General features: G+C 51.0%; 1 protein-coding gene across 4 annotated transcripts in view; it reads left to right on the plus strand.

The window, feature by feature from the left end:
• ZFYVE28 (zinc finger FYVE-type containing 28) overlaps positions 1-25836 on the plus strand; it is a 113576-nt gene that overhangs the window by 67350 nt on the left and 20390 nt on the right. For 3 of the 4 annotated variants that reach the window (XM_046656191.1, XM_046656193.1, XM_046656192.1), the window contains exons 6-8: positions 1021-1110; positions 8954-9055; positions 15425-16717. In XM_046656191.1, coding sequence (XP_046512147.1) covers positions 1021-1110; positions 8954-9055; positions 15425-16717 — 1485 coding nt within the window. The remainder of the gene's footprint in view (positions 1-1020; positions 1111-8953; positions 9056-15424; positions 16718-25836) is intronic. The other variant, XM_046656194.1, reaches the window with a different exon arrangement.

The following is a 25836-nucleotide window of genomic DNA, read 5'->3' on the forward strand; positions in this document are numbered from 1 at the left end:
CTCACTCCTCTTCACCTCCTCACTCCACACTTCCTCACCTCCATCTTCCTAATCTCCTCACTGCTCACCTCCTCATCTCCTCACCTCCATTCCCCTCCTCTTCTCACCTCCTCACCTCCTTATGTCCTCTCTTCCTCACCTCCCCAGGCCAGGATGGAGCACTTGCTGGGTTTCAGGTCTGCTGAACAAGGTTTTAGGAGGGGAATCATCAATATTCTCATCATGCCTTGTACAGTAGTTTGAAGTCAGATATTCTGAGTAGACTTTGGGACTAAGATTTAACCTAGAATGTTCCTCCTATTTGACTAGTGCTATGATAGTAGCTAAGTTTTGAAATTGCCTAATATCACATCATAAGTTTGTTACTTTTAAAGACAGATTATTCACTGTTTATGTGTTGAGAGATATTTTAAATTGCCAGAAAATAAGATGACAGAAAATACCTTTATTCTGAGCCATCATGATGCCAGCAGCGCCTGCTCACGGAGCATACAGAAAGCCATTTGCGTATGCCTGGGGAGTGAGAATAAACCCAGAAGAGCAGTTTTAGTTTCTCAGGGAAGTGTTAAATTGTTTGGGGTAATGTTTTAGTTCCACATTTGTTCTTGCCACTTGAGTTGTTTCAATTTCCTGGTTAAGCAAGCCCACGACTGGATTAGCTTTCTTATTTTGTTTGCTGGACATCTCAGCTGTCCTCGCCGGGCCCTCCTCAGCAAGTGCAGCTTTTACCGGCTCCCCGAGTCCTCTGTCCTCAAGGTGGGAGCAGGCAGGTGGACGGAGGGGAAGGTCAAGCGTGAGCTGCCTCTGTGGGGCCTCGCAGAGCAGGGCGTGGCGCTTTTCTCAGCAGCAGCCCTCTGCACATGTGAGGGCTGAGGGGCTCATGTCCCCCTCCTGACCGTCCGCTGAGCATGGACGCGGGCGAGGGTTGAGCAGGCCGCTTTCTCAACACCAGTCTGACCCATGGGTGCGGGCAGTGGCCCAGGTCCTCATGCCTTCTCCCTTTCTCTCTCCCTTGGCCAGGGCCCTGGACCTCGGGTACCTGACCCAGGACATGATTGACGACTACGAGCCAGCCCTCATGTTCACCATCCCCAGGTTGGCCATCGTGTGGTGAGTGTCCCTCCTGCCTGGGACAGTCATTTTGCCGAAAGCTGGCAGGACTGTCAAGTCTGATGTTGCCAGGCCCCTTCTGGGTGTTGATAAATGGTACTTACACCTCCTGACAGGTGGCTGTTCAGTCACCCAGTACAGTCACCAGGCAGTCCTGCTGTCGCCCCTCAGCACATGAGGAACCAGGTGTTCTGAATGCCTCCTATTCACCCCATTGGGGAGGGAAGGATCCCCCACCCTAAACAGTACGAGATGGCTGAACACCTGACATCCAATGCTGGATAGGTGGGATCGACAGTCACATATATTCCCAGCCCAGGGGAGGAGGACCCTGCACACCATACAGAGCCACATGGGTGCACTCAGGAGCACAGTGACCTGGCCAGGGCTGTGGAAGAGGCTTTGTAGTAACAAGAGGGTGAGGTGCCCCTGATTCCCGCAGGAGGATGTGATTGTCTTGTTTGGATAATTCCACAGCTGGCAGGGAGGTGCAACCTATTAGGTGAAGACCAGGGGGGTGCAGCCGGTCTGGCTGAGGGGGAGTGCCTGGGGGGAGCCTTTCCCACTGTGTGGGGAGCACATCTGGCAAGAGTAGGGGAGCTCAGGATTAGGCCTTTGGGGTCTTATGGGCTCAAAGATGCTAGGGCAGCTTGTGGAGTTGGGCCTTAAATACACCAAGGCAGGAAGCGCTCTGTCACTTGCTGAGTATCTCGGGGCTTCTCAGAACCAAGGTCAGAGCCCAAGTGTTCTGGGCCTGGTCCACTGCTTCTCAGCCACACAGGGCCTGCCCTTCCTTCCTGCCAGGTGAGGAAGCATGGGGTGCATGGTCATGGAGGGAGGAGGGGAAGGAGTGAATAGGCCATAGAGAGCAAGATGGAGGGCGTATGGGGCCACAGCTGGGGAGGGGCCCAGTGGGTGGGGAGGGGCCCAGTGGGCAGCTGATGTGCAGGTGTGGAGCTAGGCAGAGAGCAGGGGACAGGGAGTCCTCGGGACAGACCCAGTATGAGGTGCAGACGTCAGTGAAGTGGGCTGGGAGAGTGTGGGGTGGACACCGAGGCCAGGACTGGTCCAGGCACAGACCGTGGAGAGGCTGCTCAGAGGCCTCAGGGGAACTTCCTGAGGTTGAACACAAGACCTCTCCTGTGGGAAATGGGGGTGCAGCAGCGGGAGGGGTGGAGGGCAGGGGCAGTGTGGCAGGATGGGGTCAGCTTCTGCGACAGAGAGGCCTCCCTCAACCACAAGGAGCTGGACAGGTCATGTGCCGCGTGCAGGAGTGGAGAAGCGAGCTGGGCAGACCCCACCGGGGCTGGGCCCCGAGACTCTGGAGATTTAAATGCCACAGAGACCCCATGTGCCCTGGGCAGGACTTGGGACTGAAATGCAGGGAAGCCCTGGGTGATGAAGGGCTGGGAAGCCGGGCAGGTGGGGCAGGGTTGCAGGCTCCCAGGATTTCAGGGAAGCCTGACCTGCTAGGTATTGGTCCAGCCCCCCTACCACACCTGCGTCTGCCCCGGGCTTGGGGACAGGACGGCCCCCTGCCTCGCTCTGCCAGTCTGCTGGTTCCCAGAGCTGTCTTCTCTGGGAGGTCTCCAGGGCGGTCTTTGGAGGGCACCCAGCCCTGGGGGCTTTTCCAGACCCCACAAAAGCCCAGCACCCTGGCCCTTTTATCATCCTCTTCCCTCGAAGAGAGTTCTCTTTTTTCCTGAGTTTCCAAAACAGGAAAAGCCGGAGTGGGTCATGTCACACCAGGGATGACACTTTCCAATCGCCTTCATTTATGTCACCTAGAATTTGAGAATCTCCCTTTGCCTGAAGACGCAGAAGGTGGAGGACAAATGTCCCCAGTGGGCCAGTGGAGTGGCCTCGGGTGGAGGTGCCCCTCACACACCTATTTGTTACATTGTTTTCTTTCCAGACAAATGACCCTCCATGGCCAAACTCATTTTAAGGAAAACAGTGAGCATTTTTGGTGCTTTGTTTAAAAACCAAAACAGTAAAGCTGCTTCAGTCAGGGCCTTACTTTTACATGGCGCCAGGGTCTGTGAGCCCGTCCCATGAGAGAGGTCCCCCTCCCCCATCCTGGCAATATTTCTCTTCTCCCTTCCCTGGCCCGGGCCTTGGCGTGCAGCCTCTAGCCTGAGGAGGGGATGTCGCCGCGAGGTTGGGCTTCCCAGGCCAGACTTCCTTTGGAACCACCTTAAGGTGCACTGGGGTGCCAGTATGGGCACGCCCACCCTGCCTGCTCTGACCAGCCACTAGGCACTAGGTGGCCTCTGCTGCCCACCTGCCCTGCCCCCACCCCCGCGGGCAAATGTTGGTCAAGCATTGCACTGGGCCAGGCAGCGTCTTGGATCTTGGGCATATGAGGGACTTACACTGTCTTAGAGGGAACCTATTCTAAACCTCTCGGGAACACCCAGAGACTCTCTCAGGCAGTTTTAAATGAAAACCAGTCTTAAAGTAAAGGTGAGGCATCAAACAGCCCGAGTGCCATGTTTCTAGATTCTTACACTAGCGAGTTCATTCAGCTTTTTACCAGCCTCCCTGTTGCTGTGAGCTGGAGCCCGGGGGGCCGCAGGACAGTGGTCTTTCTGTTCTTACTGAGCCAGCCTCCCGGGGCCACTTCTCTCTGACCAGCGTCACTGTGCCCTGTTTGTGGACCTCACGGCCGCCCTGCTGACATCTGAACTTGTGCTCCCCCTCTGTCGAGGCCGGCAGCTCACCAGGAGCCCTTCCTGTGGCTCCCATGCTGGTGGAGACAGACCTAGTCCCGACAGTGCCACTGGCGCGACCCCTGCCCGGCCCCTGCCCAATCTCCCCTTGACCTTGCCTCACCTGCAGCCCTTCCTCCAGCTGCTCACCGCCTCCAGCAGCCCGCAGAATTGCTTATTTTTTTAATTTATTGAGCTATAATTCACATACCGCATGACTCACCCACTTAAAGTGTACAATTCAATGGTTTTTAGTAAATTCGCAGAGTTGTATAACCACCACCACCACTGATTTCAGAACATTTTCAACACCCGGAGCAGATTACCTGCACCCACTATAATCCCCTCTCCCAAGCCCCAGGCAACCACCTGTCTGTTTCTGTAGATTTCCTATTCGGAATAGTTGATACAAAGGGGATTTGTGTTATTTTCAGGTCTCCCCCAGGGGCCTGTGAGCACCACAGGGCAGGAGTGCTCTCCTCCTTTTGTCACTCCCTCCCCAGTGCCTGGCATGTGGTAACATGGTGAACTTATGCGGAATGTTGTTGCATTGGTCTGACAGGGCACAATATGTATTTATAAAGATTCTCACTGAGGCTTGAGTTCTAATCATAAAAATTTGACGGGAGGGGATATCCAGAACTAAGGGATTGTTTAAAAATGATACTCCAGCCATTTAAATAACATTGGAGAAGAATCTCAAATGCCATGGAAAAACATTCCTAGTGTGTTGAGTACAAAAACTTGTTTCCAAACGCTATGTCTCTGCTTCACAAAATTTCTTAACGTAATAGGTATAACTTTTGGAAACAGAAATCAAAGCAATAAATCTTAATTTTTTATTTTGGTGAAATATATATAACATAAAGTTTGCCATTTTAACCCTTTTCAAATGTCCATCGGTGGTATTAAGTACATTCGCATTGTTGTGCAACCCTCCCCACCATTTGTCTCCAGAACTTTTCCATTGTCCTAAACTGAAACTCTGTGCCCCGTGAACAATAACTCCCCATTCCCCCGTCTCCCCAGACCCTGGTAACCTCTATTCTACTTCCTGTCTCTATGAATTTCATTTTAGGGACCACATATAAGTGGAATCATACAGTATTTGTCCTTTTCTGTCTGGCTTATTTCACTTAGCATGTTTTCAAGATTCATCCATGTTTGCATATGTCAGAAATTCCTTCCTTTTTAAGGCTGAATAATATTCCATTGTGTGTAATTAAATGTTATTTTAAGGAAGAGGTTTACAATAACATCCAAAAGAATAAAATACCTAGAAATAAATTTAACCAAGGAGGTGAAAGACAAGTACACCGAAAACTACACTACATTCCTGAGCATCACAGACCTAATGCAGTGGAAGGATGTCCCCAGTTCATGGACGGGAAGACTTGGATAGTTAAGACGGCAATACTCCCCCAAGTGATCAACAGACTCAAGGCGATCCCTATCAAAGCTCCACTGGCCTTTTTTTGCAGAGAAGGAAAAACTGTTCCTCAAATTCATAGGGAACCACAGTGGGCCTTGAATAGGCCAAAACTATATTGAAAAAGAAAAACGAAGTTGGAGGGCTCACACATCCTGATTTCAAAACTTACCTCAAAGCTACGGTAATCAAAAGTGTGGTACTATCGTGAGGAGACCAATGGAATAGAATCGAGAGGCCAGAAATAAACCCAAACTTCTATGGCCAATTGGTTTTTGACGAGGGCGCCAAGACCATTCAATGTGGAAAGAATGGTCTTTTCAACAAATGGTGCTGGGACAACTGGTCATCCGCTTGCAAAGGCTCGAGGTTGGACTCTGGGATGATTAATTTCGTGTGTCAGCTTGCCTGGGCCACAGTACTCAGATATTTGGTCAAACGTCGGTTTGTGTGTTGCTATAAGGTATTTTTAGGATAAGATGAACGCTTAAATGAGTAGACTTTGAGTAAGGTAGCTTACCCTACATAATGCGGGTGGGCCTCATCCAGTCAGTTGAAGGGCTCAAGAGAAAACAGACTGAGGTCCCCAAGTAAGAGGGAATTCTACCTCCAGACTGGCTTCAAACTCAAGCTGCAACATCGACTCTTTCCTGGGTCTCTGGCTTGCCAGCCTACCCTGCAGGTTTTGGGCTTGCCAGCTCCCACAATCATGTGAACCAATTCCTTAAAATCTCTCTCTTCTCCCTCTCTCTCCAAATATATATACATCCACATGTATACACACACACACTCTCTCTCTCCACATATATACACACACATATATGTATTATGTACATGTGTATATACTCACACATCCTATGGGTTCTGTTTCGCTGGAGAACTCTGACTAATACAGAAGGTAAATCTTCACGTTCTCAGATTTGACACCAAAAGCATGAGTACCAGATGAAAAAATAGATAAATTGGACTTCATCAAAATTAAAAACTTTTGTGCATCAAAGGACGTTATGAAGAAAGTGAAAAGACGACCTAAGGAATGGGAGTAGGGGCACCACCGTGCTGGGCGTGCTCCCACTTGCCCAACTGAGCTGGACCTGGGCCAGGCCCCTCGCTGTACACTGTCTATGCCAAGGCTCCCTGGGGATCCAGCCACCTGCCTGCCAGCTCAGCTGTGGGGGCTGCCTTGCCCCTCCTTGGTGGCAGTATGGACACAGGCCTGTGTGGCCTGTGATGGCAGGAGGCCTGGATTACCTGCCCTGTTGGGCTGCATGGGACCCAACTGCTTCCTTTGATGGCTTGTTCCCAGGCCTCATTTCCCCCATCTCCCCCACCCTTCCACCCCCACTGCATCATCACCTGGGCAGCCAGATACTGAACAGATGTTTGCTGAGCACCTTCTGGGATATGAAGACCAGCCTCTCCCTTGTCCTCAGGGACACCCAGTCATGGGGGCACAGACAACTTGGCCGTCCCACTGGCCTTCTCTCTGCCCTGTCCTTCATGGTCAGCGGCACTTCCCAGAGCTGCTGAGCTGGAGGGCTCGGCTGGAGTACAGCACTTGGTGCCCTGAGGGCTCCAGCAGCAGAGAGCACGGCTTGATGCCTAGATGAAGCTGAGGGGATGTCCTCAGGTCCCCTGGCCTCCCACGGGGTTGGGCACAGCGGCCCTGGAGGTCTGTGCACGGAGCCCTCCTAATGAATGGACTTTTTTTCTGAGGCTCCAGACCAGCCTCGGCCAACCCTGGGCACCGCTCACACTCTGTGGAGGTGAGCAGGAGGGCCCCTTCTCCCGGCATAATCGCTGCTTTCTGAAAGGTGGGATGCCAGGAAGCTGGGGCAGGGATTCCCCAAACCCACCCCTTTTCTGCCCATTTCCACTCTGCCTTTGGGCCCACTGGATTTACCTACGAAGTTAAGATTCTATCTCAGAAAATTGTCCCCCATGCACTGTTAATTTAACCAGAACCCTCAGCTCATGTAAGATCCATAAAACAGATGGGGAGGAACGGAAGCCTGGCCGGCCGACCTCTGCCTTTCTCCCTTGTGCTCAGGATACAGCCCCTCATCACAGCCCCATCCCTCCTGCTGCCCAGGGTGAGCCGGCCACTCCACAGGTCTGGTGGCCGTGGGTCACAGCCTGGCGTGCCCCAGGAGGCAGTGCAGCCCATGTTTTTCCTGTGACTTTTGAATCTTGAAACCCAGACTTTTTAAGGGAAAAACAGTGTCTTCATTCAATTTTGTTTATCAGTTTTTCTCACTGAACTGGATGAGTTCCTGAACACAGGGACTCTGTTGGATGGTGATGACTAGATCCCAGAATGATAAGATCCCGTTCATTTGCAGAGAGAGACATGCAGGCGGTTCTCGGTTTATGCAAACAAGCCCACGAGGCCCTCACCTGTGCTCCAGTGGAGGACTCAAGGAGACAGGTCCCGTGTTCATGGGTGGACGTTCCCTGGGCACCTGCAACATGCCAAGGCCTGAGCTGTCTGGTCCCGGGAGACCCAGGAGGAGGCACCCAGAGAAGGGTCCTCCAGGGATGGGTTGGCTGTTGGAGGAGCAGGCCCAGACATGGATGATGGCGCCCACTTGGAGCGGGGCAGGGCTGTGCACAGTGCGTGGTGAGATCACCAGGCGGGGTGAATGTGGTGCTGCCTGCGGAATTGGGGGCCCCCTGGAGGTGGCATCTGAGCAGAGTCAGATGGGGCATGGCGCCTCAGTCTGGGGGAGAGGGTGCCTCTCAAGGCACAGGGACGCCCTGGAGAGAAAGTCAGCCCTGCCCGGGGAGTGCCAGGAGGCTGCCTCCTGCCTTGAAGAGTGCTGGAGCTTGGGCCAGACCTCTGGGAGGGAAAGGTGGGTTTGGGGGCAGCCTGAGCAAAGGGAGGGTGGGCCACGAAGCATGCAGTTCGTTGTGGGGACCTCGTGGGGCTCAGGAGTGAGCGAGCAGGCAGGGGCTTGGAGTGGATTGTCACAGCCTGGTGTGGACCAGGGAGCCAGGAGATGCTGCGGTCAGTGTGAGTAAGAAAGACTCAGTGGACTTCAGGGATGTGGACGGGGGCATGTGAGGTCTGAGTTCTGGGCGTCCGTGGAGGCTGGCAGGACAGCCTGGAGAGCACGTTTGTGAGAAGTCTCACCTGTCTGTGCAGGGTGCCTGAGATGCTCATCCCCGACCTGCTGGCACCCACAGGGCCCAGCCCTGGAGGCTCAGGGGGTGCACTGGCCTGGGTCCAGGGCCAGCGATGGGCAGAGGCTGTCCTCTGTCCCCGTGCAGGACCTCGGTTCTCACCTCCAACTTCTGTTTCGCTTTTGGAGTAAATGGTTTCAGGCCTAATTCTTGCAAACCTCTACATTCGTGTTAAATTTAAACACAAATTCAGTTTTTCCATTTTTAAGAAGGTAGATTTTAGTAACAAATCTTGATGCTGGTTTATCTGATTGAAGCAGTGATGTGTGCAGGTATTATATTTTTATAATTATTTTATGATCCTTCAAATGAACAAAAGCTAATCAACTTAAAAGGATGATAAAGCCTGGGTAATAATTTTCATTGCTTTTTTCTAAAGTTGAAGATTCGATCACAGGAGTGGAAGCATGTGCTAGTGCTGAGCGTGATGTGGCCTCAGGTGTGGATGTGGGTGTGGTCTGGGCTCACCCAGGTGGCTGCAGGGCCTGATGCCACCCTGGCTTTTGTGTCTTGAATGCAGTGGCCTCGTGGTCTACGCGGATGGACCCTTGAACTTGGACCGCAAGGTGGAAGACATGTCTGAGCTGTTCCGGCCCTTCCATACATTACTGCGAAAAATAAGGTGGGGGTGCTGAGGCAGGATAGGGGGGAGTGGGAGGAGGAGGAGGGGAAGGGCAGAGTGGGGAGGGCAGGGTGGGGAGGGGAGGGAGGAGGAGGTGGGCGAGGGGTGCCCAGGGCAGTGTTTGCCCCTGAACCCTCCTTTATGTGCAGGGGGGCACTTCTCCTCCAGTCAGTAGTGCTGACCTGGGTCTTTGTCTTTAGTTGTTGGTTGATAATGTTTAGTTCCCCCTTTTGGAACCCTATGCCTTTCTCTCCCCATGGAATCAAGCTTTTTTGTCGTTGGCCAGTGTCATTAAGACCTTTGGTGTAAAGTTTCCGTGATAAGACAGCAGCCGCCCTGGCTGATGGCCCCACATAAGCCCTTTGTAGTGTCTCACAGAAACTTCTCCGTGGCCCTGTGAGGTGGACGGGGCCCATTTTATAGGAGAAGCTGTGAAACTGGGAGGACGGGTGCACCCGGGACCACATAGCTTGTGCCGGGAGGGCTGTCTCCCTGGGCTGTGGCTGGGGTCCAGGCTGGAACTGGTGCTGGCTCGTGTGTACCCCCCAACCTCCTCCAGGAGCTTTTCCTAGTTCTTCGACTAGTTTAGGGGGCGAAGTGTCCAGTTCTCTTGAGCGCCAAGCACTTCCCACCCCCACCCTGGCAGTCCCTGGGCAACTGGCCCAGGTGGCATCCCCTCGGACCCATCTGTGCTGTCCTGTGGCTTGGTGGCAGCTGGTATGGGTGGCGATCCTCTGCCCTGAGGGACTCCCCTTGGCCTTCAGCAGCAGGTCCTCCAGCCAGGCCCCCTCTCCTTCAGCCTCACTTCAGACTGATGTGGAGCCCTCCCTGTAATGGCGTCTTTGAGCTGACAGGGGCCAGCTGTGGCCTCCTGGAGGCACAGGGCAGCCGGGGCCTGTGGCTGTATATCCTCTGAGCATCTCCCTGGCCCTGTGACCTTGGATGCTGAGGTCTTTCCTACCAGGGCCCCTAGTCTCTGGAAGTCCCCTTCCCTGGCTATTAGTTAAGCTGATGACCCCATGGACTTCTGCAACGTCCTTCCTGGGTTCAGTGGGACTGCCCAGTACAAGGCAGCCTCAGGCATAGAGATCCGGGGACCGGGTTTCCTTTGCTGGTGCTAGTTACTTCAGGGAGCCCAGAGAACACCCTGCTTCAAGCTGCCTTTTGCCTCATGAGGAGCCAAAGGTGCTGTGAATCCAGACAGCGAAGAGTGACCCAGCAGGGAGAGTCACTGGGCTCGGGGCGAGCCACAGCCTGGGGTCCTTTGATGGGCTGCTTGGTCCAGACTGTGGTTTATCAGATAGATGTCTCCAGGCTGCTTCCCTGGACCCTGGGCCCAACTGTGAGCAGCTGGGCAGGATGTGACCCCGGACCCAGAGGTCATGGCCCCTATTCTCCCTGGGTGTCCAGCTAGGAGAGGAGAGATGATGGATAACAATGAGACCAGGAAGGGAAGCACAGGGAAGACTGGGGGGTCCTGTGGGTGGGGGAGCTGGAGGGGAGAGGTGCTGGGTGCGGGGGACGTGGCAAGGGAACAGTCCAGAGTGTAAGAGACACATGTGACATACTCAGAAGTCTAACAACGTACGTAATTGGAATAAGAAGGAAGGAATAGAGAAAACGGATAGAAGCAATATTCAGATAAATAATAGCCAAGAATTTTCCAAAACTGAAGAAAAATCTCTGTCCACAGATTCAGGAGGCTCAAGAAAACTGCAAGCAAGATGAACACAAAACATACCTAGGTATATCATAGTAAAATTGCCAAAAACAAAGAAAAAATCTTAAATATAGCCACAGAAAAAGGACATATTACTTTGAAAAGAATGTAAGATTGATAGCTGTCTTCTCAAAAACAATGGACGCAAAAGGCAATGAAGTGATATATATTTAAATTGCTGAGAGAAAATAACTGCCAACCAGAATATTATAACCAGCAAAAATATCCTTCAAAAATGAAAGTGAAATAATGAATTATTCAGAAACACAAAACTGAAGAAATTTGTTATCAGCAGCCTGCACATAAAGAAAAACTAATTGGATTTCTTCAGGCAAAGGAAAAAAATCTCAGATGGAAAAGTGGAAATGCAGGAGAGACTGAAGAACCTGATATGGACTAATATAAAGGAACTTGGACTGCACAAAACAATAATTATAATGTCTTGTGGAGTTCAAATTATGCATAGCATAGTTCAATATTTGAAAATAAAATCATTGTTCTGCTATATTAATTTTTAAAATAGGAAGAAAAACCAAATCATTTTAAAAGTTACAGAAAAAGGATTTGAAAATTCTACACTTATTTTATGATGAAAACATCTCTTAGCAAATTAGGAATAGAAGGGAATTTCCTCTGTGTGATAAAAGGTACATATATATACACACACACACACTCACACATACACATATGTGCACACATATGCAGTTAGACCCTTACCTAACACCATATATAAAAATTAAATCAAGATGGATCAAGGACCTAAATGTAAAATGATAAAACTTTTAGAAAAAAAAAATAGGACAGAAACTTTATGACATTGGATTTGGCAATGATTTCTTGGATGTGATATCAGAGGCACAGGTAACAAAAGAAAAAATAGACAAATTGGACTTTGTGAAAATTTCAAAATTTTGTGAATTAAAAGACACTATCAACAGAGTAAAAAGGTAACCCACAAGATAGGAGAAAATATTTGCATATCATATATCTGATAAGGGATTAATATCCAGAATATATAGAGCACTCCTAAAACTCAACAGCAACAAAACCAACAACTCAATTCAAATGGGCAAAGGACTTGAATAAACATTTCTCCAGAGAAGATATATGAATGGCCAAGAAGCCATGAAAAGATGCTCACCATCACTAGTTGTTAGGGAAATGCAAATCAAATTACAGTGAGATGCCACCTCACACCCATGAGAATGGCTACTCTCAAAAAAACAGAAAACAGTGTTGGTGAGGATGTAGAGAAATTGGGACCCTTGTGCACCATTGGTGGGGGTGTAAAATGGTACAGCTGCTGTGGAAAACAGTATGGAGGTTCCTCAAAAAATTAAAAATAGAATTACATATGGTCTAGCAACTCCACTTCTGGTTATATACCCAAAAGAATTGAAAGTACCTTCTCCAAGAGATATTTGTACACCCATTTTCATAGCAGCATTGTTCATAACAGTTAAAAGGTGGAAGCAACCCAAGTGTCCATCAGTGGATGAATGGATAAGCAAAATGCGGCCCATCCATACAATGGAATAATATTCAGCCTTAAAAACGAAGGAAATTCTGCAATATACTACAGCATGGATGAACCTTGAGGACATTATGCTAAGTGAAATGAGTCAGTCACAAAAGACAAATACTGTATGATTCCACTTATATGAGATCCCTAGAGTAGTCAAATCCGTAGAGAGAGAAAGTAGAATGGTGGTTTCCAGGGCTGGGGGCAGAGGGAGTGGGGAATTAGTGTTTACTGGGGACAGATTTTCAGTTATACCGGATGAAGAATTAGGGAGTTGGATGGTGGAGATGGTTGCACAATAATGTGAATGTATTTAATACCACTAAACTGTCACTTAAAAATGATTAAGATGGTAAACTTTATAAGTATTTTATCTCAAAAATTTTTTAAAAATATCATCTATAATAGTGTCAGTAAATATCAACTACTTAAGCACAAATCTGAAGATGTCTAAGACCCCCACTGAAAGTTACAAAATATTATTGACATAAAATTTTAAAGACCTAAATAAATAGAGAGCCATTCCATATTCAGGGAGTGGAAAACTTAATATTGAGAAGATATCAGTTATTCTCAAATTAATCTATGAATTCAATGTAATCTCAGTCAAAAGTCCCAGGACGTTTTTTCTTTTCTTTCCTTTTTTTTTTTTGTTTGCAGAAATTGACAAACTAATTCTAAAATTCATGTAGAAATGCAAGGGGCCTAAGATAGCCAAGAAGAAGAAAATTGCTGGAGAAAAAGCACAAAGAAGAACGTTATTTATTTGTTCTGCTCTTGTTGGACTTTGGGAGGTTTCCATGAGTAATGCTGGTGCGACCATGCTTGGGACCACGGGTGTGCATTTTGCTGAGTGTGCTTCATAAGAAAGAACAATGCTGGAGACACTTCCCATTGTAAGGCTGTAGTAATGCAGACAGAGGTGTAATGCAAGGATAGACTTCTGATTTGTTCAACAGAATAGAGTCTAGAAACAGACCAATACATATGCGCTTCCCTGATTTGTGACAAAGGTTACATAGCAGAACAGTGGAGAATGGTGGGTTTTTTTCCAGTAAAGGGCTGAATCAATAAATACCCATATGACAAAAAATGTGGATCCTTACCACAATAATATACAGAAATCAATTCTAGATAAATTGCAGATACAAATGTGAAAAGTAAAACAATGAAACTTTCAGAGAAATAAATCAAGGAGAACATCTTTGTAACCTTGGAGTAGGCAAAGATTTCTTAAACAGAGCACAAAAGCACTAACTATAAAGAAAAAAATGTGATTTATTGGACTTTACTGAAATTAAAAACTTTAGTTTATCAAAAGATGCCATTGAGAGAGTAAAAAGGCAAGCCACAGAGTTGGAGAATATATTCAACAAAGAACTCAAATCCAAAAAATATAAAGAACTATCAATCAGTAAGAAAAAGATAGATAACCCAATCAAAAATGGGCCCAAGTCTTGACAGGTATTTCACAGAGAGGATCTCTGAGGGCCGAGAAGCACAAAAACTGGTGCGCAACTTCATTAGCTTGCAGACCAAAGCAATTTGAAACGAAAAGTGCCAAGCGTTCATGAGGGCGTGGGCAAGCAGAACTGTCAACCAGGGCTGGTGGGTGGTCAGTGGGTACTCACTTCTCACCGACACTCAGCGGCACTCTCCACATGTGCACTTGCAGAAATGCACACACACGTTCCCCAGGAGAGGCGCTCAAGGATGGTGAGTCACCGCAGCCAGAGCCCATCAGGCGTAGAACAGGTTCACAGCTGAACAGTGGTGTGTTTCCACTGTGGAAGGCTGTGTAGCCAGGAGACTGAATGACCCACAACAGTGATGAATCTCACCAAAGAGGGCAAAGAATCTAGCAAAGATCTAGCACAACAAAAACAGAAGAATGCTCCATTAAGTTGGAATTTCAGATAAACAATGAATACTTGGTTAGTGTAAGTATATCCCAAATGCCCCCCCCCCCCTTTTGGGTTACACTTACCCCCCCAAAATTCATACACTTAAAAAGTGTGGTTTATCTGAAATTCAAATTTGACTGGGTGTCCTGTATTTCATCTGGCAACTCTGAACAGACATAATATTGGCAAACAAAGCCTACCACAAAGCAGCACAGACCACAAATTCCCATTTATGCAGAGACCACCTCTGTCTTCAGAAGTCAGGGCAGTGGTAACGGCAGGGAGTGACTGGAAAGGCACGTGAGGGTGCCTGGGAGGCTGGTTAGTGTTTTATTTCTCGTTCTGGGTCCTATTTGCACAATGTATTCAGTTATAAAGATGCACAAGCTTCTGAAAAGTGCGCTTTCTGTGTGTTTTCCATGACAGCACTGGGATGTTTCTCCTGGGCCTCAGACCACAGCTGGCCTGAGCTTTCCCCAGCAGAGAGGAATGCACGTCAGCCTGTAGGAACTGCTCTAGGCTCATCCAAGTCATTGTCCCTAAATTAACTCCATCTTTGAGTCTCCACTTCAATGCCCCTTCCTCCCAGAGGTCTCCCCAGACTAAGCCAGGTGCCGGCTGTACCTGCCCTCTGGTGGGCACCGTACTTTGTTGCAGTCCTCGTTACTGTAATTCAGTCATCATTCGTGTAAATATTTGCTTATTCTCTGCCTCTTCCAATGTCACCCCCAGGGCCAGGGACCATGCCTGTCTCCTTCCTGTACATCACCCAGGGCCCGGCACACAGACAGTGCTCAGAAACACCTGTTGAATAAGAGGATGAAAGTCTATATATAAACCAACATATCTTTTTTTCGCTCCTAAAAGTTTTTGTTAACACAGTTATCACATCCCCAAGAATCAGGACTTTCTTGTTTTCAGCAAGAAATTTCAGAATCTCCTTTTTAAGAAAGAAACCAGCCTAGAATCACAGTCATCCTTCCCAAATGGCCGTTGTCCCCACCCCACCCGTGGCCCGGAAGAAGCCTGGAGACCTGCGCCTCATGATGTGGTGGAGGAAACCGTGCCGTGGGAATTGAATTGCAAGCGTTTGACGCCCGTTGCTTCCCTGCTGGTGCAGACATCAAGGGCGCTGTGTCCACTCTTGGCCAGGAGGCTGGTGTGGCCTGGGGGCTGGTGTGGCTTGTGGGACCCTCACCCTTGGTTTTTGTCTTGACCTGTAGGGATTTGCTGCAGACCCTGACAGAGGAGGAACTTCACACACTGGAGCGGAACCTCTGCATTTCCCAAGACGTGGAGTTCCCCATCCGGGCAGACACCCAGGTGCCCCCGCCCCTGGCGCCTGCCTTTCCTGAGCCGCTTCCCCCTGAGGAGCTGCTCTCAGCCAAGGCCAAAAACCCGGAGGCGGAGCTGGCCTGCTCCATGCAGTACGATGACCAGGAGCTGGAGCAGCTCAACCGCATGGTTCACAGGGTCGGGGACGAGATGTCTTCCCTCCTCTCCCCGCCCAGCACCTGCCAGTCCCCCGCGCACAGGCCAGGGCCAGAGGGCAGCCCCCGAGGGGAGTCCTCCCCAGGCAGCGCAAGGCTGCAGCCGGGCAGTGACGAGGAGGACGGAAGAGTGTTCTTCATGGATGACGTGGAGGGGGCAGCAGAGGCCCCGGGGGGCCCGTCTGGGTGGGCGGGCAGCACCCGTGCCGACCCCCAGGAGAGAGAGCAGGGTGGGGAGAGAGGAGAGGCGGGGGTCAGCGTTCCCACCGCGGCAGAGGAGGGGGACTTGAGCAATAACAACAACATCCAGGACAACAAAATGTGGGCGGTGGGCCCCAACTCCTGCAGCTGCCTGGACTCCCGGCCGCACCTGGATGGCTGGGAGGTAAGTGTGGACGATGCCGAGACAGCCGAGATCATCGCCCACCGGACAGGGGGCATGAAGCTCTCGGCCACGGTCATCTTCAACCCCAAATCACCCACCTCCTTGGACTCTGCCGTCACCACCCTGGAAGCCCCCGGAAATGGCACCTCCCCATCAGAGCCAGTGGCTGAGGGGCCGGAGGGTGGCTCCCACAAACTCAGTGCCGCGCCCACCAACTGCCTCCTTAACTCCTGCGTGTGCTGCGGGGGCTGTGGAGGCAGCAGGGAGGACGCTGTGGAGAGTGTGCGGGACAAGTGTAGCCCAGGCAGCGTCATCAGTGCCTCCTACGTGGGCTCGGCCAAGACCAGCGCCAAGGGCCCGGCCGCCCTGCAGGCATTGCCCACAGGCGCCCTGGACCCCCTGTCCTCAGAAGACGCCCCCGACAGGCAGGAACCCAAAGCCCCGACTTCCAACAAGTGCCTGGCACACACCTCAGGTCCCCAGGTGGACGCAGCAGACGGGTTGCGGGGAGAAGGCGACGGCGCAAGTGGGCCACAGGAGCCTGAGGCCGGACAGCAGGACGAGGGGCAACCCCCGGCGGCCAGAGAGGAGAGTCGGCACGGAGAGCTGGCCAAGGGGGAGCCTCAGGCAGGCGACTCCAGGTAAGAGCCGGCTCGCGGGGCTCGGTTGGTCCTCTTAACTTTGCATTCCTGGCGCTTCGCATGGGCTGATTCTCAGCGCCTCAACATGTTTCTGAGGGTCTCTCAGGCGGGTGGTCTGTGTGTGAGGGCAGGTGGGAGGGATGGCGGGTGGCACCAACGCTGAGGGGAGTTAAGCAGCTTATGTCAGGCCCTCCTGGGCCTGGTCACCGGTCCAACTGAAAAGCGCCCCCCTGACCCCCCCATTTCTAACGTTACAGGTGCCTTTCAGGTGATGTGGGCACAGTGCCAAGCCCTCAGCCCAGCCCTTTCACCACCGTGGCCCGTCTTGGCCTGGGCATGATCCACGTGTAGGTGAACTGGGCCCTGGCCAGTAGGCGTGGCCGCCTCTGAGCACACTTTCCACTTCTCTTTGCTGACCACTGCGGCCACTCGGCTCACATGGGGCTGCACTTAGCTGCACAGACCCTCAGCCTTGGGCTTGGGGCCCCCAGGGGGCCATGGCAGGATCTTGGACCACCCTGGGGTGGATTCTCGGGCAGTGGTCCCAGGGTTCTGCTCTGCTCTCCCCTGCACCCTCCTGCTCCTCTCCTCTCCTCCAGAGGCAGCCCACCAGGAGAGGCGGGCCGCATGGGGGTCTACAGGACCCTGGAACTTACACATCTCCCTAGACTCGAGATCACGCTCACTGCCCTTGTTCCCAGACCCTGGACTTATCCTGAATTAAGCAGATTCAACGAGCATTGACCCAGGCCTCCGCCATTTGCCTGCTCCAGCATCGACATCGGGAAAAGGAGGTGCCGGCCCCACCTCGGTGGTTCACACATGGCCATTGTATTGTCACTACCATTGGTCCTCTCACCAGGACCCTACCTTTCGAGGTTCCCACTCCGGCTTCGACCGTGTCTGATAGGAGGTGGGAGGACAGGGAGGGGAGGGGGCTCAGTCTAGAGACTGGACAAGGCTCCCCGCCAGGAGCCATGGGGGCTGGGCACAGAGGGGTGGCCAGCAGGGTTGGGGAGTGGACAGGTGCACAGGAGTGACAGCCTTGTGCAGCGAAGGGGGTGTTCACACCAGGGGGAAGGAGTTTCTGGGATAAGGGGCAGATGCCCTTGTAGGGCTGTGTAGCCACCGCCTCCTTCTTCCGGGCCTTGACTCTCTGCAGCAGTGCATGGCCACAGTCCTTCACAGTGTGTGCGAGGAGCTGGCCAGGACTCTGCGCTGTCAGGGCGGCTCGTCCCTCTCTCCTCCCATGAGAGGAGATGCTCTGCGGCCTGGGCCTTGGAGCCTGGCACTCAGCAGGGGCCTTTTCTGTGTGGGGTCAGCAGTCACTCCCCAATCCCCTCCCCCAGTCCCTGGCAACCACTAGTTTTCTGTCTGTCTCCGTGGATTTGCCTATTATGGATGTTTCATATAAACAGAATCACACCGCATGTGACCTTGTGTCTGCCTTCTTTCACTCAGCATAATGTTTTCAAGGCTCGTCCACGTTGTAGCAAACAATACTTCTTTCCTTTTTGTGGCTGAATAATATTCTGTTGGATGGATGGACCACGTTTTGTTTAACCATCTATGAGTCGATGGGCGTGTGTGTTGTTTCTACTTTTGGGCTATTATGAATAATGCTGTTGTGAAAGTTTGTGTACAAGTTGTTGTGTGGTCATAAGTTTTTGATTCTTTTGGATGTGTATCTGGGAGGAATTGGTGGAGAATATAGTAACTCTGTGTTTGGCTTTTTGAGGAGCTGTTACCTTTCTCCAAAGTGGCTGCAGTTTATGTCCCCACCTGTCATGGATGAGGGTTCCGACTGCTCCGCATCTTCAACATTACTTGTTACTGTCTCAGATCTTACTGACAGCCTTTCGTGCTTACTGCGCATCCCGCCAGAATACAGTCAAGGGGCTGCTTTCACTCACTTGAAAGCGTTCCCTCCTGAAGGTTGCGCCCCAGTTTTACTCACAGCAGGTTTGTGTTTCATTTAGCATCAGATGTATAGAGATTGCCGTTTACATCTAATTTAATTTCATAATTACGCGACATACTTGTGCAGTCAAATCTACAGAGAAAGATACACTCAGAGAAGCCTGTCCCTTCACCTTGTTCTTCCTAAAGGTAACAAGTTTAAATTTTTTAGTTTGTCTTTCAATTTTAAAAATATAAGCAAAGATGTACACTTGCACATGCACGCACAAACACACACACACACACACACACACACTCTTCCTCCTCCCGTTCTTTGGCAAAGGGTCTCATCCTGCAAACACTCTTTTCCTTGCTTTTCTGAACTTCTAGCCTGGAGGCCTGTCCATGGTAGTTCCTAGAGATGTCCTCACTTCACTTTTGGCTGCATGGGACCCCACGGTGTGGCTGGACCAGTGTGCACTCGGCCAGGCCCGCCGCTGGCCCTGGGTTGTTTCCAGATGGCGCAGTTACAGCCGGTAACACTGTGTCCAACCTCCTGCACACGTCCCCTCATCTTTGTGATAAAGCCGTTTTTGAGAGCCGAGCCCAGCTTCGTCAGCCCTGTCCAGTGGAGCGAATTATTATCCACAACCCACTGGACGGCTTTCTTCCTCAGGGCCTCAGACTCAGTGGCCCAGACTTGATTGGTGAGTGAGTCGTTTTTCTGCAAGGCTGATGCGAAGCCATTACAGATTCTCTGACAGGACAGGTGGATTTCGGGTTTTGACCTGCCCTCTTGTTTTGGTCCAGGTGACAGCCAGTAGACACCTACTCTGTCTGGAAGCCCCTCCTGCTTTCCTGACGTGTCCCACCTTGGACACTGCTCGTTCATGTCACACCCTCGGCTTCCCAGGCCTCATCCAGCTTAGCGTAAACATTGAAGCTGAGCTAAGGTAAGGAAAGAGAACCTGCACGGTGGCCTCAAGAGACGGTCCCATCTTCCAGGGAAGCTTTTTCAGAAGGTGCAGAGGGTCTGAGAAGGAAGAACGCAGCAGGTGGCCCAGTGATCAGGACAACTATGCATTTGGGCCAGGACCTTGGACAGTGGTGCCCTGGACCCAACATGACACCAGGGACAGCTGGAAATCAGGTCAGCAGGTGGCGCCTGTCCCATCCATGGGCAGTGCATACATTGGGAGCATCATTCGTTCATATCACAAGCTGGTTCCTGGGTGGCTGAGCAAGGCTCCAGAGACCCACCTGGGGGCAAGACAGATGGCCCGACCTCATGGAGCATCATCTAACATGAATATGGAGGTGACAAAGCAGGGGTACTGTTTAAACAGACAGATGGACACACGACCAGCCTCACACAGGCAGAAGTTCACTAAAATTCCAATGGCGAGATTCCTGAAGTCTGGTCGGTGTTAAGGAACGTTGGTGCAGGGCTTCAGGGTGAAAACAGCTGGTCTCATACGCAGGTGCAGGCGATTATCCCTCCCATTGGCCAATGGAGAGACTGAGACCCCACAAGGTTGATACCTGCCTTAGCTCAAAGTGCCCGGAACAGGCCAGCGTCGCCTGGACCTCCTGCTGCAGCACGAGCCCATAATGCTGACCTGCTCCACCCCATAATGCCACACTCAGTTATCACTCACCAAGTGAGGAGCTGATTTGCCCTTGAGGCCCACTTGCTCGGCAGGTGCCTCTGCAGCCCCTGGATGTGTGGCGTGGGGGGCACCTAGTGAACAGCAGGCTTGGCCCTGCGCTCATGAACTTCCAGTCCCGTGTGAGTCAGAGAGGTGCAGCCTCAGGCGTCCATGTGCCACACATGAGCCAAGTGCCATGAAGGAAACGCACCGAGCTGTGGCAATGAGGCTGCTTGTCCCAAGCACACCTGGAGCATATTTTCCTGGTCAAGCAGAATAGAGCCTGCAGGTGGAAGGGCAGGGCTGCTGGGGTCGTTGCTAGACCAGCCAGAGGGCCTGATGCGGGCCAGGAGGTTTGTTCTCGAGCGAGGGTCCCAGCCAGGAGAAGCCCCCTCTGCAGTATTTTCCCAGGCCCTACCTTCAGCAGGCTGCACCATGGGCCAATTCTGCCCGTGCTGTTGCCCAGCGTGGTGGGACATTGCCCTTGGCACAGTCCTGGGCAGAATGTTCCAGAACCATCCTTTGGCTCTTTTCTTTTTACTGCCTTCTTTCTTACCTTTTCTGTGCTCACAGATTAACCTTTTTGGGAAGAGTTAGCACTTTTAAAAAGCTTATTGTTCCCTGTCTGGGCTCACTTCATTATCCAGAAACTTCCATACTCTTGAAGCCTGCTAAATAAGTCACTTGTCTAGAAAATGGAAACTTACCACATCTCATGTCCGTATTTGTCCTTTCTGTGGACATTTTACTAAACTGTGTTTCCAACGTTCTTCCTTCTTGAAAAATAACACTGACGCTCTCTTTTTCCTAATTGTAAATATGGTCCCTGTGAATTGTAGAAACTTTTGAAAACATAAGAAAGAATAAAAGAAGGAAATAAAACTCATCCCAAATCCTATGAGCAGTTTTATTTTTTCCACTGAATATTATTTTATGATCATTTCTCTGCAAAGTTCACTGAAAACACAATTTTCATAGAATTTTACTCTATCATAAAGATATGTGCTCATTTAATCTGCGTTTTCCTATTTCCATATTTTTCCATGTTTGAGTAGCCTGTGATCACTCTCTCCTATGGCTCTGTGTCAGCCTCTTCTGTTATTCTTTTAGAATCGATCCTCAGGAATCGAATCACCACAGGCTAGGTATGAAGGCTGTCGGGCTGCTTTCCAGAAAAACACGGCTTTATCGCCTCTGTGGTGTGTCGCCCTGGCCAACACTGACTGCCTTTCCCACCTAGAGAGGCATAACAGAAAGCCCCTGTTTTTCTGGTCTGCGCTTCTCTCTTGCCCGGTGTCCCTGCTCCTTTTATTCTTTTGCAGGGCACTGTTGATGTCCTTTGCATATTTTCCCGTTGGGTTTTCATGTCTTTCTGACTAAGCTGAAAACGTCCCTTCTGTCTGGTGTGTTTAATAACTCTTCCCAACGGGCTTTTTGCCCTTTGATTTTGTTTATTGATGTTTTTTGATTTACAGATGTCTTTAATTTTATTTTGTGTAATTAAATTTATAAAAATTCTAGAGATATGGGCTGGCCTGGCGGTGCAGTGGTTAAGTACGCATGTTCCGCTTCTCGGCGGCCCAGGGTTCGCCGGTTCGGATCCCGGGTGCGGACATGGCACTGCTTGGCAAACCATGCTGTGGTAGGCGTCCTACATATCAAGGAGAGGAAGATGGGCTTGGATGTTAGCTCAGGGCCAGTCTTCCTTAGAAAAAAGAGGAGGATTGGCAGCAGTTAGCTCAGGGCTAATCTTCCTAAAAAAAAAATTCTAGAGCTCTCAGTCCTCTGCCTCTCTACCTCCGGCTGGTTGTGCGGCCCGTTCCTCCCATTCCTCCTCCCCCGGGGCCCCAGAGTGTTCTCCTCGTCTCTGGCTGGGGTTCCTCCCTATCAGCTCTGCACCCTGATGCGCAGTGAGAGATGACACCTTCCCAGAGGTCCGGACCATCTTGCCTTCTGAGACATCTCTGAGCATCAGAGAGGGTAAGACTGTCAGGGCTGATGGCCATCCTGATGCATGGGCAGGATTACCTTGGGCTCCGGCTTAGGGGGACCCCAGAAACCATCACTGCTTGTCCCACCCTGGAAGGCCCAGCCTGCGCTGTGTTACTCAGTTCTGGGGCTGCATTTGAGAGCCCAGCTGGCGGTGCCCTTCCTCCCCATCAGGTGCTCAGTGGGCCTCCCTGGCAGTCATTTTGGGTAGAATGATAGGAATTGGGAAGGGCTGTCCTTAGCACAGGCTTCTGAGCTTCTGTCCTAAACGGGTGACATGTGCTCTGACCATGAGCCCTTCCTTCCAGAGCGTGGTAGTGGCAGAGAGTTGACGTTGGGGGACATCTCCTTGCGGGGCATTGCTGGTGCACGGCACTTCCTCACCTGTTTGGGTAGTGGCATTTGAGGCTGTGTTCTTCTGCACTTGCAAATGCAGTGGGCGGGGGGGGGGGGGGGGGGCCCAGGGGAGGAAGGGTGACCTAAGGCCCACCAGCAACCTCCCTGAGCCTCAGTTTTGTTGTCTGCAAAACGGGCCAACAACGCTCTCCAACTCACATGGCATCTTGAGGAGAAGCCAAAAGGCCATGGCATGTCCTTACTGTTACTTCACATCTTACTCACCGTTGTTACTGTCCTCGTTACTCCCATTGTTACTTGCCATCATTACCACTGTTAGCCATCGTTACTCACCATCATTACTCACCCCTGTTACTCAGGATTGTCATTCACTGTGTCCCTTGCCATCTTGCTGTGATCAGACTTGATTTCACCTCCTGGTCACATCACCAGACTTTACTGCCTCCTGCCCTAATTCCCACTGTTCTCTACTCCTCACTGGTGGTGTGACAGCTGGACAGGTTGATTTCAAACATTCCAGTGGAATTTTGTCCTGCACTGACAGAGTCTGGAGGGGTCCGTGCCTCTAGCTTCAGCTTTTCATTGAACTTGCTTCTTGCCTACCTGGCTCCTTCTGCAGTGGACGCCTCGCCTTCCTCCACGCCATGGCCGTGTGGTGGTTCCACTGGGCTCCTATGCCCTTTGCTGGGGTGGGGACCGTGGGTCAGCACGTCTGGAAGGACTTGCTTCCTTTTCTAGCTTATGATCAACAGCCACAGCTTCTGGTGCTGGCAGTCAGAGCCGTGGGGGGCGTCCCGGGAGCCAGTCCTTCAAAGCTAAGGAGATGAGTCACGGCGTGGGGGCAGCAGTACACTGCCCTGCGCTGGCCAACTGGCCACTCAGTGAGCTGAGATGCAGAGGAGCCACTGCCAGGCCCCACCCTGCCCCATTGCTGGGCTCTCCTGGGGGCTCGGCAGAGGACCACCCCCTGGATAGGGTGACCCTAACCTCTCTCTGGCAGCTGTGTGACCCTGGGCAGCAGGTCCTGCCCCATAGGGCCTTGTTCCCTCCCCATCGGGATGTGCACATCACTGCTGCTCCCGCCAGAGCCGTTCTGGGGCTGGGCACTGGGCGCAGGCCTTGCTGCTGCAGCCATCGTCCCCACGGCGGGTGTCCCCGCCGCTGTAAAAGGAGCACCGAGGCCTCCCACCCACGTCAAACCCCTGGAAGGAAAAACGAGAATGATTGAGTGGTTTGAAAATAGAGGAGGACTTGGAATTAATTAGACTCTTGAAAAACAGATTGGGCATAATGACCATCACCAAATCAATCATTCATAAGTGACAGGGCTGCACAGACTGACACAGGGCAAGACAGAAGCCAGGCTGGGCCGCTGAACACCATCTTGAGGTCAGAGGGCAGGGCTGGGTCCTCGCCTGAGCCCCCTACTGGCACCGGCCATACAACCTGTGGTGAGCATAGTGACTAATGAGCGTCACTGGAACCCCAGAAGGGACTGCAACAGCCCCGTAAGGCCCAGTGGAGTGCCCACACAAAGTAGGCACTCAGGTAGAGGTCGTGGGAGGGGTGCTGCCCTTCTGGCACACTGGCCTCCCCAGTGTTTGGAGTCTTTCTTACTGATTCACAGCTGGGTGTTCAGCTGCAGAGGACGCACCCGGCCTGCCTGTGCTCTGGGCAGGGAGGAAGGCCTGGCCGGGGGTTGGGTGGCAGTTACTGCGGGGTAACCGCTGAGCCCTGGCACCCAGCACAGCTCCATCCTGGCCCTGGTCCCCTCAGCCTCACCCCCTCATGATCCCACCCAGCGCCGGCCTTAATTAAAGGCCCCTCGTTCCTGACTCTTGACTCAGCTTCTCCCTCCAGCCTGGCTTCATCGTACTCCAAACCTCTTACAACCCCCACCGCCGTGGCCCCTCCAGCTTCACCATCGTCAACTGCACCCCCTTGCCATCCTCTCTTTCCCTTACCCTCCATAAGATGGAGGTGCCAGGTGGAGTGGGGGGCAGCTCCTTCAGTGAGAGAAATCCAGGCCCCACTCAGTCTGTGGTGTTCGCTAAAACCCGAATGGAGGGAAGGAAAGCAAGGAGAGCTGCCCCAGGTGGCAGGCCCAGCAAGGGCCAAGGTGCCAGACGGAGCAGAGGGGACAGGGAGGAGAGCAGAAGAGGAGGCCAGGGTGGGGAATCCTGGAGAGCTGGGGGGAGGGGGGTGGGGTGGTAATATTTTTCTGAGAGGAAGGCACAGCATCAGAGGCGTAGCATGTAAGCACAGGAGTGACACAGTCCGGTATTTTTAAATTGTGTTAAATAGGCTTATTGAAATATAATCAGCATACAGTAAACTGCAGTGTGAGAGTTCCAGTTCCTCCACATCCTCGCGAGCACTTGGTATGGTCTGTCCTTTTAACTTTAACCTTCCAGTGGTGTGAAGTGGTGTCTCATTGCGGTTTTAATTTGCATTTCCTTTAGGACTGGAGATGTTTAGCATCTTTGCACATGCTCACTTGCCATCGACCTATGTTCTTTGGTGACGCATCTATTCAAATCTTTTGCTGTTTCTTTCAAGCAGGTTGTTCTTTATTGAATTTTGAGAGTTCTTTATTTATTCTGGATACAAGTCATTTATTAGATATATAATTTGCAGATGTTTTCTCCCAGTCTCTGGCTTGTCTTTTCATTCTAAGAGTATCTTTTGAAGAGAGAAGTTCTTAGTTTTGATGAAGTCCAATTTATCAATTCTTTTCTTTCATGGATTGTGATTTTGGTGTCATACCTAAGAATTATTTTCATAATCCGAAGTCGCAAATGTTTTTCCTCTGTCTTCTTCTAGAAGTTTTATACTTTTAGGTTTTATATTTAGGTCTATGATCCCTTTTGAGTTAATTTTGTACGTGGTGTGAGGTATGGATCAAAGTTTTATTTTGTTCAGCATAAGGCTAGCCAATTATTCTAGCATCATTTGTTGAAAATAGATTATCCTTTCTCCACTGAATTGACTTTGCATCTTTGTCAAATGTCAGTTGACCATATATGTGTGGGTTTATTTCTGGACTCTCTAGTCTATTCTGTTGATCTAGTTTTCTATAGTGACACCATATCACCGTATCTTGATTATGGTAACTTTATAATGAGCCTTAAAGTCGAATAGTATACGTCTACCATTTTGCTCTCCCTTTTCAAAGCTGTTTTGGCTATTCTGGGTCGTTTGTATTTCATATGAATTTCAGAACCG

This window comes from Equus quagga, chromosome 3 (genome assembly GCF_021613505.1).
Source record: "Equus quagga isolate Etosha38 chromosome 3, UCLA_HA_Equagga_1.0, whole genome shotgun sequence".
Classification (NCBI taxonomy): domain Eukaryota; kingdom Metazoa; phylum Chordata; class Mammalia; order Perissodactyla; family Equidae; genus Equus; species Equus quagga.